Source organism: Capricornis sumatraensis, chromosome 3, assembly GCF_032405125.1.
Source record: "Capricornis sumatraensis isolate serow.1 chromosome 3, serow.2, whole genome shotgun sequence".
Lineage (NCBI taxonomy): Eukaryota > Metazoa > Chordata > Mammalia > Artiodactyla > Bovidae > Capricornis > Capricornis sumatraensis.
In genome coordinates, this window is record NC_091071.1 from 115,173,997 (window position 1) to 115,191,628 (window position 17,632).

General features: G+C 48.7%; 1 protein-coding gene across 2 annotated transcripts in view; it reads left to right on the forward strand.

Annotated features, from left to right (window-relative positions):
- MARCO (macrophage receptor with collagenous structure) overlaps positions 1 to 17,079 on the forward strand; it is a 37,480-nt gene extending 20,401 nt beyond the window's left edge. Inside the window, exons 5-13 of one of the 2 annotated variants that reach the window (XM_068968545.1) lie at positions 2,236 to 2,442; positions 2,553 to 2,588; positions 3,065 to 3,163; positions 3,264 to 3,326; positions 13,007 to 13,051; positions 13,919 to 14,017; positions 14,529 to 14,573; positions 15,297 to 15,473; positions 16,844 to 17,079. In XM_068968545.1, coding sequence (XP_068824646.1) covers positions 2,236 to 2,442; positions 2,553 to 2,588; positions 3,065 to 3,163; positions 3,264 to 3,326; positions 13,007 to 13,051; positions 13,919 to 14,017; positions 14,529 to 14,573; positions 15,297 to 15,473; positions 16,844 to 16,974 — 902 coding nt within the window. In that variant the 3' untranslated portion in view covers positions 16,975 to 17,079. The remainder of the gene's footprint in view (positions 1 to 2,235; positions 2,443 to 2,552; positions 2,589 to 3,064; positions 3,164 to 3,263; positions 3,327 to 13,006; positions 13,052 to 13,918; positions 14,018 to 14,528; positions 14,574 to 15,296; positions 15,474 to 16,843) is intronic. The other variant, XM_068968546.1, reaches the window with a different exon arrangement.
- The last annotated feature ends 553 nt before the right edge of the window (positions 17,080 to 17,632 follow it).

Consider the following 17,632-nt stretch of genomic DNA (forward strand, 5'->3'; position numbering starts at 1 on the left):
GCAGCTGGCGAGAGGAAATGCATCGGCTTCACGTCTTCAGAAATCAGGACTCCTCTTCTCAAATTACCCACTGTTTGCCCAATCCACTGCCCACAGACGGGGTTAGCAGACCAAGTGGGACCCGCCCCTGCAGTATTGAGTACTGAGGTTTTCCCCTCTTTGTCCCAGAAGATGGGTAATACCACTGTAATGAGGTTCCAGGGGATCATGTCAGTCTCCTTCACTCCACCTTTAGCTGTGATGATGGGGAGGTTCTGAAGTCAGAGGTAGCTGTGATTCCTCAGCTGGTGCCAGATTCTGGTACTTTCACCAGTACTACTTTGCTTCCCAAGGTGGTCCTCTTTATGGAGACACGGAAGTCATCGCAACACACACTCAGGCCCACACCCGTTTCAAGAAACCTCATACAGGAACTTCCCTGGCAGTTCAGTGGTGAGGACTCCATTCTCTTGGGGTTCAATCCCTGGTTGGGGAACTAAGATCTTGAAAACTGTGTGGGAGAGCAAAAAAGAGAAAAGAAACCTCATACAGTCACACAGTTGCCTTATTGTGATGACCCTGACTGCCCCAGAGCAGCAGGGCACTAACAAATGCCTCAGGGAAATAATTCCTTGCATTGTCCTAGCCTTTTGGCCCTTCTGCTCAAGTGGATGCTCTGAAGAACGGAAATCTTGTTTGCTCTTTGCATCTGAGGCAGTTGTAAGGGACTTCTATTGTAATCAAGGTCTCTATGGCTGTTTTGTCTTCCTTCAAGGAATAATCATTCTCTAAGTATCCTAACCACCTCAAAGAACTCGTTCTCAAGACTTACACCTAACATCGCTCAAATCTTAGATCCAGAGAGTTCTGTGCGGCAGTCGCTTCTTTGCCTCCACTCAAGACCACTTTGCTCACTTTCCTGATTCATTAGAGAGGAGGCCAGGGCCTTTCTGCGTTCTCTCCAGCTCTGCTGCTGCTGCTGCTAAGTCGCTTCAGTCGTGTCTGACTCTGTGCGACCCCATAGACGACAGCCCACCAGGCTCCTCCATCCCCGGGATTCTCCAGGCAAGAACACTGGAGTGGGTTGCCATTTCCTTTTCAAACGCATGCATGCATGCTAAGTCACTTCAGGTGTGTCCGACTCTATGCGACGGTAGGGACAGCAGCCCACCAGGCTCCTCTGTGCATAGGATTCTCTAGGCAAGAATACTGGAGTGGGTTGCCATTTCCTTCTCCCTCCAGCTCTGAAATCATGAAAATAATAGAATAGAGCCCTTTAACCTAATTCCATCTTAACGAGCCAGTCTTGCCCCCTGAGGGAGTTGCTAGGAGTGGGGCTCTGCTGATGGTGGGACCTCACCAGGCTTCCTCAGCCAGTGGGTATCAATGAGCAGGCCCTTTATGCGTGGCTGGCAGGTTCAGAAAGGGGTTGTCGAGCCCTGCCCAGTGAGGAGCCTCCCTCGATTGATACGCTCTGAGCAGCGGCAGGAAGGAGGAGGCAGTGACGGAGGACAGAGGAGAGCATAGACGGGGGCAAGCTCGGAATACTGATGCCAAGTGGAAAATGTGAAACCTTGGCCACCAGGCAAGCCTGTGTCTGAGCCACTGGCGGGATAAGTGCTGCTGTGATGCTTTTCTCTCCATCAGCACCTCAAACTTCTGCTCTCAGCACTTCAAATCTGCTTTCTGGAATATTCAGAATTCTGTTTGCGAAGTTTAAAAAAATAGTTCTCCAAATTCAGGCACTGAAATAAGCCAGGCAATACTGATGGAGAGCTCAGCTTCTGGGACCTTCCACTTCCCATCAGCCAGGCCAGGTCCTTTCATCCATTTTTTATAAGTTTATGCCTGGTCTCTGGGCAAGGTGGTGTGCTCCTTGAGGGCAGTCATTGTATCTTCCACTTCTGGGCACCAGGGAGTTCAAGGAGTCTGAGTTTGGAATTTGAGTGGGACAGGAAGTATCAGAGTTGGATGTGGTGGCCTGGCTTGCGCTCCTCCCGTGGTGGTGGTGGTTTAGTTGCTAAGTTGTGTCCGCCTCTTCGTGATCCCATGGACTGTAAACTGCCAGGCTCCTCTGTCCATGGGATTCTCCAGGCAAGAATACTGGAGTGGGTTGCCATTTCCTTCTCCAGGGATCTTCCTAACCCAGGGATCGAAACTGGGTCTCCTGCACTGCAGGCAGATTCTTTAACTACTGAATCACCAGGGAAGCCCCACCCTCCCCCCATGTCTGACCACAACTTCTTGGTTTTTCAGGAAGAAAAGGAGACATGGGCATGAAAGGAAACATGGGCATGAAAGGAGACATGGGCATGAAAGGAGACGTGGGCATGAAAGGAGACGTGGGCATGAAAGGAGACGTGGGCATGAAAGGAGACGTGGGCATGAAAGGAGACATGGGGGTCATGGGACCCCCCGGAGCTCGGGGGGATAAAGGTGACTCAGGAAAGCCAGGTTCCCCAGGTAAGAGTCTGCACTGGCAGGGCTATTGCCCTGTGGGTGTTCCCCTTTTGTCTCGCAGGCTGAAGCTAGAGGGTAAAAATACAATCCCTAAAAATCCTTCTGTATTTTAGGAGTGGCTGGAATTCCTGGAATCAAAGGTGATCAAGGTAAGAGTTGTAGGAATGGGCATCATTCCAGGTACCACTGTCCCTGTCTCATATTTGACTGTAATATTAACCCAGAGCCTCTGAGATTTTGTAAAACCTGGCCCATCCTTAAGAGGAACAGAGCAGCATTCAGAGGGCAGGCCTAATTGATATTCTTTTTGAGAGCTTCTCGTCACTCTGCTGCTCAGGCTTGTGAAGCCAGACGCTCACACCCAGAGTTCTGTGTAAGTCCATAAGCTTCAAACCCTGCAGCAGTGAATGGAAATAAATTAATAAATTGCTGAGACTGTAATTTTCCTTCCACTAATAGGGCTAGTTTAAGGCTTCTAAAGAGAGATCTTTTAAGCTGCCCAGGGAACATTTAAGATGTTAAGAGATGCATGTGCCACTGCAGAGAACAGAGGTGTGTTGAAAGCATAGGCAGCCAGGCCCTCTACCAACCACCCCCAGCCTTCTAGTCACGACTTTGCTTTCAGGACCACCTGGAGTGAAGGGTCTTCCAGGCTTTCCAGGAGCTGTGGGATCCCCAGGTGCCAAGGGTGAGACTGGCAGCACTGGCCCCACTGGGCCAATAGGTGAGGTCCTGGCTCCTGTGGGGTTGGGGGGGGGGGGGTAGTGATGTCTGGAGACCCACCCAGCCCAGCCCTTACACTCTCTGTGTTATCTGTTGTCCAGGACCACCAGGGATGCCCGGGAGACCAGGAGTCGAAGGTGTAAAAGGAAGCAAGGGGGACACAGGTAACAGAGGCTGTGGGTAGGTGGGAAAGTGGAGTTGCTGGGTGTCAGTGATGGACACGGAGGAGGACTACTTCCAAGCAGGGCCATCAGAAGAAGGCAGAGGTCTCCTGAGCTCTGGCCCCCGAAGCCTCTGGATTAAGAAGGGCACCTTCCTCTGCCAGAGCCCTTTGAGTCCAAGGCCCTATGGCTGTTTTTCTCTGCCCAGAGTCCATGAAGACCTTGAATGCCACAATCAAATCTCCACTGTCAAACAGGAGGGGGGTGGGCACCTTGCTCGCACTGTCTCCTGGCCTGCCTTCCGGCTGTGCATGTAGAGCCCGCTCTCTCCCACTGATCTGAGGTGGGGCCCCAAGGGTCAGCGCTCTGGATTTGGGCAGCAGTTGTCAAAAACCCTGGTGGGCCTGCAATCCGGGAGACCTGGGTTCAATCCCTGGGTTGGGAAGATTCCCTGGAGAAGGAAATGTCAACCCACTCCAGTACTCTTGCCTGGGAAATCCCATGGATGAAAAAGCCTGGTAGGTTACAGTCCATGGGGTCACAAAGAATCGGACACGACCGAACGATTTCACTTTGTCAAAAAACCCGAATTGCACATTCTCCCAGTGGGGCCCAGGCTGAAAGGAGTGACCCACAGTTACCCAACTCACAGACACTAGTTCATGAACCATCACACCAACTTAGTCAAGTCATAAGCTGTTAGGCCAATTTAATCGAGGTTATAAACCATCCTACCAATGTGGTCTGCTTTATAAACAACTGCTAACTTTGCTAGTCACTAAGTAAGTCCAGGCACCCATGATGGTCTAGAAAATCTGGTCCACTGGATAGTCTAGAAAGTGTTGGGCCTCCAAGACACATAAGACCTGGTTCCTGCCCTCAGACATGCAGGCTGGTGCAGGAGACAGGCAGACAGGCTTTTGTCAGATGGCGTCAGGCACACTCTGCTGAGCGTTTTGCATGGAGGAGTGCCATGTGCCATTTAGGAAGCCAGGTGCAGGCCAGGAGGTGTTGTGGCCAGTGCAGGTTGAGAAAAAGCTGGGCATCTTCCAAGGATGTCTGTGGACAGTCACGGCAAGTGCAGAAGGTTATACTTGAGTTAGGCAACCTGGATGCCTTCATCCAAGAGCAATGTTAGAAACCCACACCAGGGGCAGGCCCTCTCATTTTTCATTGATCAAGTGGTCAATGGATTGATTGATTTTTTTTAAACAGATGTGACTTGACTCTGTCCAAATCTTCAAGGTCACAGTGGCCCCTGGTGTGGGTAGCAAAGTATAGCATCTTGCAGGAGTGATGGAAGAGCTGGAGCTGAGTCATAGAGGATGAATAGGGCTTGGCCAGATGGAGAGAGGAAGACAAGTCTAGAGAAAGGGAACAGAGCAGGTGAAGTCTTGGAAGGTGCGGGAGGGCTCTGTAGGTTGGCATCCCTTGAGTCCAGGTCTGGGATGTGGTGGAGGTTCAGAAAGCTCTGGCCAGAGAGCTGGGCAGGCCACTTTCTGAGCCTGGGACTCTGGGCCTTTGCCCTTTGGGTTTCCCCTGAAGGTTGTCAGGAGCCCTGGCAGATGTGACTCCTATACACACTGTCCTTCTAACCCATCCATCTTCAAAGATGCTTTCCTTTTCACAGATGGTGGGTCAGGACAGGCAGGGGCTCTGCTACCCAATCCCATGTGGATGCCACCGAAGGCTGTCAGCAAAGTCTCGCCTTCCAGGCTCCATGTGGGTGTAGTGGTCAGACGACCCCAATTTATTGGCTGCTTCTTTCTGGTCTTATACTTCTCTCTTCCCTGAACCCAGATCTTGGGATTTCTGATTCTGAGGCCTAAAGATGTCTTACCCCTGAGTTTTCTCCTTGGCTTCATGGAGATGTTGGCTTTTCTCCCTCAGTTATAAATTTTGGGGGGAGCCCCTGCACCCCATCCCACCTTTGCCAGACTAGTGATTCTTGACTAAGCAAGAGCATGGTGATAAACAAGATTTTACCCACAGGCAGCACTGCACCCACTTCCCAGGTCCCCAGCCTTTGTCTCCCACTGTCCAAAGGTGGGGAATCTTGTTTGCACTCTGCATCCTGGGAGGATTTGAGTCCTAAAACTCAAAGAGCATTTTCATGATAGCTCAACAGGATCAACACTCTTGTTAGAGCTGCTTCACGGTAAGAGATGCGGCTCGGGTTGGAATCCAGGCCTGGCTGACTCACCCTTGGGACCTCATCCATTACACTTTATCATGCTGCCTTTTCCTTCAAGCAACCTGAGAGCACCCCCACCCCATCAGGGCAGTCTGATGAGGAGCACCTTCTCCCTCTACCCAAGTCCTGGAAGGATCAGAGCAGAAGCCTCAGCAGCTTCTTCCACTCTTAGAAGGAAACATAGGGCTTTCAGACCCTGTTATAGTTCTTTGTTATTTACCCAAGATCCCACCCCAAGATCCCACAGACACTTTTGGTTGACTGGGAATCATTTTAACTCCATTATCAAGTCCCCTGGTGGTGCTAGTGGTAAAGAAGCTGCCCGCCAATGCAGGACACATAAGAGATGCAGGTTCTCTCCCTGGGCTGGGAAGAGCCCCTGGAGGAGGGCATGACAACCCACTCCAGTATTCTGATCTGAAGAATCCCATGAACAGAGGAGCATGGCGGGCTACCGTCCATAGGGTCACAAAGAGTCAAACATGACTAAAGCAACTGAGCATGCACACATGCATATTAGGTGGGCACCTTTATGGGAACTCCCATCAACCAAACCTAGTGATGGATACCAAATCTGGAAAATTCTAAGGGTTATTCCTTAACTCCAGCTGCTCAAGTAAACACGATGAATTGCATTTTCAATTTGGGGTGTGTGATGATCATAATTTATTCCAAATTGCAAAGGTTTCCCACTCAAATCCAAACATTTCCCTTGATCAAGTAGGCGATGGTCTACATAGACAGCTCGGGAAGGAGTTCTCGTGGGACCATAACCTAACTAGTTGTAGCCAGGGCTGTGTATCATCCTGAAGTCATGGGTTAATGGACTTTTGGAGAGGTCAGATTTCTGAAGTGGGAGAAGGGAGGGAGGGTGGGAACAAGATCTTCTCATCATGGAAAGCAATTCCTATTTGTCAATGTCAGGATGTTGGTGTTCCCCAAACTAGAGGTACTGCAGTATTTGTTCAGTTTTGATCATATCAAGGCAGTTTTTCAAACTGATGTATTTCCCATTTTGTAAATAAAATCATCAATCTCACAGAAGAATATCCAGCTGCATGGGATTAAAAACAGAGAAATTATGGTCCCTTGACTCAACCTAGGTGACAGCTGATCTCATTTTTGTGCATGTATGCCCAGTTGCTCAGTTGTGTCTGACTCTTTGCCACCCCATGGACTTCAGTGACCAGGCTCCTCTGTCCATAAGCAAGAAGACTGGAGTGGGTTGCCATTTCCTACTCCAGGGGATCTTCCCAACCCAGGAATCAAACCTGTGTCTCCTGCATTGGCAGGTGGTTTCTTTACCACTGAGCCACCTGGGAAGCCCCATTATTGTGCATTAATTACCAAAAGAAAGAGGTCTGTTTATTATTAATTACACCTCTAAGCCAGGTACTCTGTTTGGGCCTTTACTCCCATAACCTTAGTGCACCCACCCACACAGCTGAGTTTCACCAAACCTACCTTGCAGCTGAGGAAGTAAAGGCTCCCAGAAAGTAAAACCTTTCCTTGGGATCTCATAGTTAATATACACTGAGTCCAAGACTTAATCCAAAGTCTGATTCCAAAATTGTGCTTTTCTAAATTTTGTTGTATATAATGGCATAGAGTATAGGACACAGAGAGATCAGAGTTCCCCATATTTTCCACCTCACAGTAGATGGGTCAATCCTAGTTTAGTCACCAAATCTTCCTACTGTTTTAAACACTCAATAACCACACTCCAACCCATTCTGGTGGAATATTTCCCCGTGTTCACATCCCTTGAGAAAGAGGAGCCATCTCAGATTAAAGATGGCAAAGAGGAGGCTCCTTCCATTCTGTTGGGAAGATAGATTGCATAGCTCATATTTAAGGTAGGACATTATCACCAAGAAGAAATTTTTCTAATGGTAGTTCCTTTCACCATTCACAAACCCCCAAAACTTGGTGTTTGCTAACCTTTGATCTGTCAAATGATTGCAAAATCACTTTACTTTGGGGAAAAAGAAAATCCACAACAAAACTAATTTTAGCTTTAAATCCTTTAGCCATTTTGGAAAGTAAACTTAATTTGGAAATAAGGAAGGGCTCACTTCAGCTTGTGATCATGGCATTTCTCTTTCTACCTCCCCATCTCGTGAAATGATGTTCAGTTCAATTCAATTCAGTTCAGTCGCTCAGTCGTGTCTGACTCTTTGCAGCCCCATGAATTGCAGCACACCAGGCCTCCCTGTCCATCACCAACTCCCGGAGTTCACTCAAACTCATGTGCATTGAGTCAGTGATGCCATCCAGCCATCTCATCCTCTGTCATCCCCTTCTCCTCCTGCCCCTAATCCCTCCCAGTATCAGAGTCTTTTCCAATGAGTCAACTCTTCGCATGAGGTGGCCAAAGTACTGGAGTTTCAGCTTTAGCATCAGTCCTTCCAAAGAACACCCAGGGCTGATCTCCTTCAGAATGGACTGGTTGGATCTCCTTGCAGTCCAAGGGACTCTCAAGAGTCTTCTCCAACACCACAGTTCAAAAGCATCAATTCTTTGATGCTCAGCTTTCTTCACAGTCCAACTCTCACATCCATACATCACCACAGGAAAAACCATAGCCTTGACTAGACAGACCTTTGTTGGCAAAGTAGTGTCTCTTCTTTTTAATATGCTATCTAGGTTGGTCATAGTAGAAGCAGCCAAAACATTTAAGCTCCAAAATCCCAATCTGATAAAAATTTCTGCATCTCAACAGTACTAATGTCTAAAACATAACAAGAATCTGAATTTTCTGTGTCCTTTTATGTTTCTTTTGAGACTAAGCCAATGTGCCAATAACTTAAAATCTAGTTCCTTAAAATCTGTATTTTAAGATGTGTTTTACTTTTAAAGTAGCAAAGAATAATCCATAATAGCAACTGAGCATTATATCATGAATACAATTTCTCAGCTAATTTCATTCCCCGTGTATAAGTATTGAGTTAATCTAAGAATTTATTAAATTCTCCCAACTCATATTACTAAATTGCCACAGATTTTTCCTCATTTTCCTGTAAGTTTCTTAGAGACATCTGTAGAAGTCTACATGTGTCCCAGTTTGGGGTTCCCTATCTACCATCTGACTTCTTATCATACAACTCTAAGTTGTTCGTTATTAAATTAACCATAAGTTTGCCAGGCTGCACTTAGCCTGTAAGTTTGGATGGTATTTAAGGAAGTTTCCCAATGTACTGGAAATTTCTACATTAAATCAGAGTCGGTAGGCCTGTGTGTTATGTTGGACTTGTCAAACTAGCTAGGTGGTGATAGGTTGATATTGGAACTTGCAAGGCCTTGGTTTGCTCCTCTCTGGAGTATGGGGAAAGGTCTAGAATAATACCCAGCTCCCTGACAATTCGCCAGCATTCTGGATTTGAAACAAGCAATTTTCCCTGATTGAAGGGAAAGATGTTAGGCACAGCACCAGCTGAACATGAAACAATACGAAGGCTTGTGCTTTTCAACTAAACTATTTTCTTGGGAGAAAATTATGTCTCTAAATAAGCACCTTGCAAATAAACATTTGGGGCCCTTTCAGCTTGAGCCTGTGACACCCAGGGAATCCTATTTGCTTGTGGTTAAGAGGACAAACAGCATTCCTTCCCTTGCAGTGTAGGCTTACAACATGCATTTCTAAACATGCACTTCTGTTTTTCAGCCATTTCTCCTTCTCCCTGATCCAATCAGGATATCACCTTGAATTATAGCAAAGTAATTACTAGTCCTTGGATCCATGCACAGTAACTCAGTGAGCACCCTCTCAGAGTCGAGGGAGGCCTGGAGAGAAATCACACAAAACTCAATTCCAGTGTTCTCCCCTTGAAGAGGGGAGTTTTGAAGATAAAACCTACACCTGTTATATATCTATTTATACCTATTATACATTTCTTAGAGGGCATTTTATCAAGGGCCAGTGGGTTCCATGAGAGTTCAGCCAGGGGAGGGGGTCGTTGGTTCTTTAGAGACAGGAAGTCTTCTTGGAGGAGCTGAGTTGTGAGCTGGTCCCTAAAGACTGAGTGGGATGTGTTTAGAGAAGTGGTTACTCAAACCTTGATTCCTGGACTAACAGCGTCAGCAATACCTGGAAACTTATTAAAAACACAGAGTCTCAGATGCCCAAACCAGATGCACGGAATCGGAAACTCTGGGGTGGAGCTTAGCAAGTTGTTTTTTGTTTGTTTGTTTTTAGAAATGTAAGGGGGAAGTGTTCTTAAATCTTTTTATTTATTTATTTGGCTGTGCTTGGTCTTAGTTGTAGCATGCAAACTCTCAGTGTGGCATGTGGGATCTAGTTCCCTGACCAGGGATTGAACTCAGGGCCCCTGCATTGGGAGCTCAGAGTCTTAGTCACTGGACACCAGAAAAGTCCCAGAAAGTTTTTAACAAACCTTGTACAGGTGACTCTGATGTTCACTGTAGTTTGACTACTCGTTTAGGAGTAAGGAATGGCCCAAGGCTACTGAAAGTCTTTGGAATCCCATGGAGAGCCCATGTGAAACTCCAGGCGGGAGTAAGCTGGCACGCTGGTAGAAGAGGCAGCCACAGTGCCCAGTGGGAGGCCAACCCTGGTTCCCAAATCTAACTTCTCCACTCCCTCTCTGTGTGACCTGGGATAAATCACCTCGCATCTTCGAGTGTAGATATCCTCCTCTATAAAAAGGGAAATGGCACAACCTAGCAGGGCAGCTGAGAGATGCATGTGAAGCCCCTGGCAGAGTGTCCAGCATAGCGCATTCAGGAGCAGATGCTTCATCTCTAAGAGGTGAGGGGCTGGGGGAGGGTGTGAGAAATGCGGTGGGAGAGTCAGGCCTCGGGGACCATGGACCTAGTGAACCAGGGCTTACCTAGGGCTCCTGTTTGTACAAGACATTTGTTGTTTGGTGCTTTGGAGGCTTCTTAGGTAGTGGGGAGGCAATCAGGAGAGATCACAGTGTGAAGTGGCTTCAACCTTGCATCTAGGGACAGGTTCTTAAGGTAAAGATTTGTGCGCTATGGCATCCTTTAGTATGAGACACAGGGGATCAAGAGTCTAGATATGAACCATTTTTCTATTTAACTACCAAAGACAGGTTTCTGAATGTGGTTTCTCCTCCCTAATCTTGACACCTGCAATTCAGATGCAGGTAATCACAGGGGTAAGCTTCCCAGGTGGCTCAGTACTAAAGAATTTGCCCTCCAGTGTAGGAGAGACAAGTTTGATCCCTGGTCAGGATGATCCCCTGGAGGAGGAAATGGAAATCTATTCCAGTATTCTTGCCTGGGAAATCCCAGGGACAGAGGAGCCTGATGGGCTACAATCTATGGGGTCACAAAGAGTCAGGTACAACTGAACAACCGAGCACACACCTAAGTAGAGAGGACACACCTGCCGCCCCTGCTGGGCCAGTTACGGTCAACAGCAAACATTTTGGGGGGCTTCCTAGGCAGCAAGGCTGGGGCTCCTGTGGGGGCTTTAGCCCCAGGGTCCCAGGTGCTCCCCACTGGAGGAGTACATGCTGCTGCTAAGTCACTTCAGTCGTGTCTGACTCTGTGCTACCCCATAGATGGCAGCCCACCCAGCTCTCCCATCCCTGGGATTCTCCAGGCAAGAATACTGGAATGGGTTGCCATTTCCTTCTCCTACGCATGAAAGTGAAAAGTGAAAGCGAAGTCGTGTCCGACTCCTAGCGATCCCGTGGACTGCAGCCTACCAGGCTCCTCCATCCATGGCACCTTCCCGGCAAGAGCACTGGAGTGGGTTGCCATTGCCTTCTCCGGGAAGAGTACATACAAGTACCAAAAGGTTCCCCAGGGTCCACATGGCACCACTTGCCAGACACGAGGATTAGGGCTTGACACAGGTGACTACATTTCAGTCTTATAACCATCCCCAAGGCAGCCAGAAGCTCAGAGGAGAAAGGTTAGGCTGAGGGAGAGGGAACTGGACTAAATGTCGCAGAGGCAGATGAAACCCAGGCTATCTGGGTCCTGTGCTGCCCTGGGAGGAAGCGCATCCTCCACGGGCAAGGCCAGAGAAGGTTTTATAGTCGGCAACATCTAGCATCATAGCAGCTTTCACAGGCTTGATCCAGTTCTCCAGGAGACCAAAGGGGTGAGACTTTCCAAACAGAGGGACCAGAAGAAGCACACCTGGCCCGGGGTGAGCTGCAGCCTACCTGCCAGCTGACCTCAAAGGTTCCTCCAGCTTTTAGAAGAAGCTCTCTGAGACTCGAACTGGTCCTCATCTCAAGAATGAAGGGCAAAACTAGTTGCTCTCTCAGATCTTTCGAGCCCTCCCAGCCTCCCTGAGTGCCCAGGCCTGCAGCAGCAGCTCCTAACTCCTCAGCCCTCTGACCCTCCTCCCAGGCTAGCCATCTGAAAGGTGGCCAGGGGCCAGGACTCCTTGTCCATCATTCCAAGAAGGGATCCTGAAGAGGCCTGCCAGGTCCCGCCTCTGCTCTCCACTGACCAGCACACAGTGGGCACTCAGGAAAGCCAGGAATTTGAAGTGGGAGGCAGGAGCGTCCCCCAGGTGATTGGCAGTGAGAGTAACTGAGCTCCTCTTGGCTCCTAGTAACCATCCAATGAGTGGGTTTTTGGTTAAAGCCGAGCTGGCTTGTTAGAAGCGACCCCAGTCAAGATCATGGTGGAAGTACAATCCCACTGTTACCCTCAAGAAACTGTTACTTCATGATCAGTAATGAGCTTTACTTTCCCCAAGTTTATGTGACTGTCTTGGAGAGTCCTGTTTCCCTGAAACTGAGAGATCATGGAGTTGCTAAACCAATAGGTTATTATCCCACAATAAGTAATGACCCATCATGGTGCTGGGAATACTGGGCCTTCTACATAAGTCAGTGAATAAAGAGATGGATGGAGGAAGGAAGGGAGGGAAGGAGGGAGGAACTTTCACACCAGAACTACAAATAGGATCATCCCAGATAATTGCAGTGGTTATTTTTCCATTTTCTTGACATGAGACCCTTTAGCGGCCTAACTGTTTAGCTACAGTGGGGGCCACAGTGAAATAAACCAATAGACTTACGGAATATCTACTGAGAGTGAGAGACTCCCAGAGCTTCTAGTGGCCACTGAGTCCCCTCCACAGTCTTTTAGAAATAAAAATAACTTTATTTTCAAAACATCTCTCAATTCTTTTCCAATAGAAAATCTTTTTTCCAATCTTTTCCTTCTTTTGCAACAAGAAGGAATAGATATCAAGCCAGGTTATTACTGGACAAAGAAGGCCAGTTACTGAGTGTGGGGTCTGTTCACCTAATCCAGACCTTCACCCACCACGTTTCTATTTCACCCCAATACACGTACCCATTTATCTGCGTCTGTCTGCTTTTATGCTCTGCTAAAGAGGCTTTAAACAATCGAGGAGAACCAATGTACCTTTCCATCCGCATTAATCAGACAGAAGGTAGAGGTTGTCTAAGATTAAAAGTGTTTAATATCTAAGTTTTATTATCTTCTTCCCTTTTCTGTATTTTGATTTTAGGACTTCAAGGACAGAAAGGAACAAAAGGAGAATCAGGATTTCCAGGTAAAGTGTTGGCTTCATTTTAATTTTCCACAATAATGACTGGAAGGACTCTCTGAGGCGGGTTTTGTTGACCCTGAAAGCAGGGCTGAAACTGCAGTAACTTTCCACCAGAGCACTGAGGCCTCCAGGGCTCTGTCTTTCAAGCCTCAGGCTCTTCCAATGATAAACCAGGGGAAAGGGTTTAAAGGGGTGGAGTTGAGAGAGAAAACAGTAAAAAAGCCCCAGGAGCTGCCGCGTGGCAGTGAATTCAGGCTGCATAGCCGCCGTGGAGCTAAGCAACGTTTCTCTCCCGTTCCCAAGGTGGTTGCCTGGCCTGTATCTCTTTGCTCCATCTCCCTGTTCACACTGGCCCTCCAGGCACCCCCTTCTCCTGCTACTTCTCACAGGACCATCATTGCAGTCCTCCTTAGTCCCCACCCTTACACACAGCATTCCTAGTCTTCTTGCCGGCCCCACCCTAAGGAGCCAAAACAAAACTCCTCAGACACATTTCCTGAGCAGTCTTTATTACTACTAAGGTGGATTTTCTTTTCCTATTCTAACTTACTAACAGGGAAATTGAGGCCTGGAAATGTTCTAGAAAATTCTCCCAGAATGGCTTCCACATAATGGCCCAATGAGGACCAACAACTTTGGAATCCTGTCGGCTATTTTCACCCTCTTGCCCCCAACCAGAGTTTACCTGGAAGGTGGCGAGGGGGTGGCAGGGGCAACACTCTGCCCCTGCCCCAAGGCTGAACATCCAAATAGCCCATTGATAGGGGTGGGGGGGACCTTCAGGACAATTCATTCATTAAACACCAAGGCTGTTAGTTTCCCCTGGAAAGCAGAGCAGAACATCTGATGGCAGTGGTCTCTCTTCCCCAGGCCTTGCAGGCATGAAGGGAGAAAAGGGAAGCCCGGGCCTGGGAGGCCTCAAGGGGGCACCTGGACCAAGTGGCCAAAAGGGAGAGCCTGGATCGAGAGGTAAGGTCTCGGCTTCTGACAGAAGAGTTCAAAGGAGAAGCCTGTTATAAGGGGTTGGGAGTGGTTTTCAGAACCAGAAGGCGAGAGGCTTAGTGGTTCTGCGGAGAAGTCTTGTGCTGGGGTTGCCCTCGGCCCGGAGCTTACAGAGGTGAATAAGGCACAGGTGGGCACTCAGCGCAGCAGGTGACAATGTGCTGGACGACGCCCAGCAAGGCCCCTGGACCATACAGTCTCCGTGACTGACCTCAGGAGAGACCTCCCCCTCCATGCCTCTTGAATGTCCTTCTCTAATCTAGCTCAAGTCCTTCCTGCTGTAGCTCAGGCCCATCTCTTCTTGCTCAACCATGGAGATCATGGCATATCCAGTCCCCATGATGCCAGGGGGCTGGCAAAGATGGAGGAGAGAGCCTGACCCCCACCTCTCCTCCCCAAAGGGGAGGAGAGGCAAAGGAGAACAGGGGGTTCCTGACTTGGTTTCCTTCAAACTGTGTGGTTTTTCTCCTCATGGCAGGAGCTACTGGGCCACAAGGAGCCAAGGGAGAAAAAGGTCAAAAAGGTAATTGCTATTTCTGTTCTGTTTAATGTATGCTATAGAGGCTACTCTGTACTTGAAAGTTGCATGTGTTCTGGGGGACAGGCCTTGGTTCTCAGAGAGATTCCTCATTTAGGGGGAAAGCTAAAAGGCTGTCCCTTGAATAAGCCTGCCTGTGTCACAGAGCCACAGGTAACAGTTTCTCTCTCTCCCTTCTTTCCTTGCTTCTCTCCCATCCCCAATTCCCTCCCTCTCTTCCTCCCTTCTTCCTCCTCCCTTTTTTTCCTTTACAACACAAGCAAAACATGGCAGGGTGGATTTGCAAGGCCAGCTGCAGAGGCACCTCCCTCTCTGGCCTCACACCTGCAAGCCTCAGTGCACAGAGGCCGCTGGTAGTGCTGGGCACTCAGCGCCATAACGTGGGATCTTACTGCTATGATGACAGCCAAGCAGAAGACTTCTTTTCCCTAACTGTAGCACTTCCAAGGCAAAAAGAGAAGGGGGAGGCAGAGGATGAGATGGTTAGGTAGCATCACCAACTCAGTGGACATGAGTTTAAGCAAAGTCTGGGAGACAGTGAAGGACAGGGAAGCCTGGCATACTGCGGTCCATGGGTCGCAAAGAGTCATACACGACTTAGTGACTGAACAACAACAATAGGACTTCCAAAAATTAAAAGGCAGAACCTGCATCTGCCCAAAGCCCTGTGCTGCTCCTTACCTCTCCCACATGTGTTTTGCCATCCAGGTGACTCCTCGTTAACCGTCCGGATTATCGGCTCTAGGAACCGAGGCCGAGCTGAAGTTTTCTATAATGGTGCATGGGGGACAATCTGTGATGACAGCTGGGACAATTCAGATGCCACTGTCTTCTGCCGCATGCTGGGTTACTCCTCTGGAAGTGCTATCTACAATGTGGGAGCTGGTGAGTGAATCAGTCCTCAACCAGGAGTCTTTTTTTTTTTTTTTTTTTTGAGGTGTTGATGTGAGCTTTCTCTCCTGGGTAGGGTGTTGGTACCCGTCAGTTGCAAGTGACTCATCGTGGTTGGCTTAAAAGAAAGGGATTGGTTCAAACAACTGAAAAGTTTCACTGCTCAGGGCCCCAGCTTACACCCTTCTGGCTGGCAGCCCCAGGAGAAAGAAGGCTCTCTTCCTCCACAGGGACAGAAGCTGCTGTCCACCCAGCCCTAAAGCCAGAATGCCACGTGTCCGACAGTGTTTGTGAGGGATGCTCTCTGAAGGACAGCTGAGGGGTGGAAGCCAGGAGAACAAAGATGTCAGGCAGGCAAGCACAGTGGTCATCTCAGCTCTCTGGAGCCTAAAGGCCTGGGCAGCCCAAGCTTGATCATCTTCAAGGAGAAGGGAAGAGACAGTGAATCAGAGCAGGGATTTCCTAAAATCCATTTTGGAAAGATGTCCTGGAGTGCTGGAGACTCAACTATGTTTTGCAGGAAAAGGTCATTTTCTTTGGCCATAAAAGCAGATGGGTGCTTCCCTGGTGGCTCAGTGGTAAAGAATCTGCCTGCCAACGTGCATTCAATCCCTTGGTCAGGAAGGTCCCCTGGAGTAGGGCTTGGCAACCCACTCCAGTATTCTTGCCGGGAAAATTCCGTAGACAGAGGAGCCTGATGGGCTACAGTCTATTGGGTTGCAAAAGCAACTTGGCAACTAAACAACTCAACAACCACCAAGAGCTGACCTGGCAAGGACACTAGGCTGGTTTATCCTCCTCCCGCCCCCAAATCTTCTCTGCCCTTACCCCTCCCCCTCCACCCCACCAAAATGCATACCTATTTTTTAATCTGAGTCTAGTTGGATTATAAAACTCCTTAAAAATACACATTTCCTCCCACGGATTAAGCCTATATAGATTGTCACATTGTAGTGTAAATTCCTGGAATCAAATAAGCCAGTAATTTCTCTGAGCTCTTGATCTGAAATCGATTATATCAGAAGGAACGGGGTTTGAAGGAGGTAGAATGCTTCGGAACTGAGAATGACCTGGTTACAAAGGCATTTAAGGAAGAGACAAACCCTGAGAGATCCTCAGGAGATTTCAAATCATGCTTGGATTACATATTAAATACTTGGATGAGACCTCTATCAAAGGGTAGAAAGCAGAACAGAAGCAGAGTCATCATAAGAGAGCAGAATAGTCGTCCGCACCGTGGGCCTGGGCAGTTGCAGGAGAAATGATCAGTCTAGCTCCCTGTGGAAGACCCCGAGGACAGACAGACCACACAGCTTGAACCCTAATCCCACACTCCTCTCTCTCCTTGCTGTCTCTGTGTCCAGGCTCTGGAAACATCTGGCTGGATGATGTTGCATGTTCAGGGTCAGAATGGACCCTGTGGGACTGCAACAAGAGCAGCTGGGGCTCTCACAACTGCAACCACAATGAGGATGCGGGCGTGAACTGCAGCTGACCCCACAGTCCACTCACCACTCTTCCCCCAAGGTGTCCACAGCCGAGACACTCTGCCCACGAAGGGAGGCGGTGCTCTCTGAGGGGCTCCCAGGGGTGGCTGACAGCCTCTGAAGCGGGTTCAATAAAGCTAATAAAGCTCAAAGCGCTACTTGGCACTGCCTGGCTGTGGCTGAAATGACTAGCTCATCCCTCCTATCCCTCAGGGATGCACCCACTCAATGCACACAGCCTTTCATTGAGTCCTCATGCTCCCTGCACTCCCACCCAGTGCACAGGGACAATGGAATCTTAGCTCAGAACTGGGGAACATGGGGGCTGAAATTCCATGGTGAAACTGGGGCTCACCTGTTGTCAGAATTAGTCATGACCAGCCCTTCAGTCAATCAGATGTAGCCTCTTTGCTCAGCAGTGGATGGTCCCCCCAGCACTGGAGCTACTCGCCAGCAAATGAAAAGACCTCATGTAGTTGACACCAGGATGCATGGAAAATAGGAACTGTACCTTTAAGCACAGGGGCATGAAAATTTGTTCTCATTAGGATGTGGGCTCCATAAATGCAGGAACTTTCATCCATTTTATTCACCCATGGGAGACATGGATTTGATCCCTGGTTGGGAAGATCCGGCTGGAGGAAGGCATGGTAACCCACTCCAGTA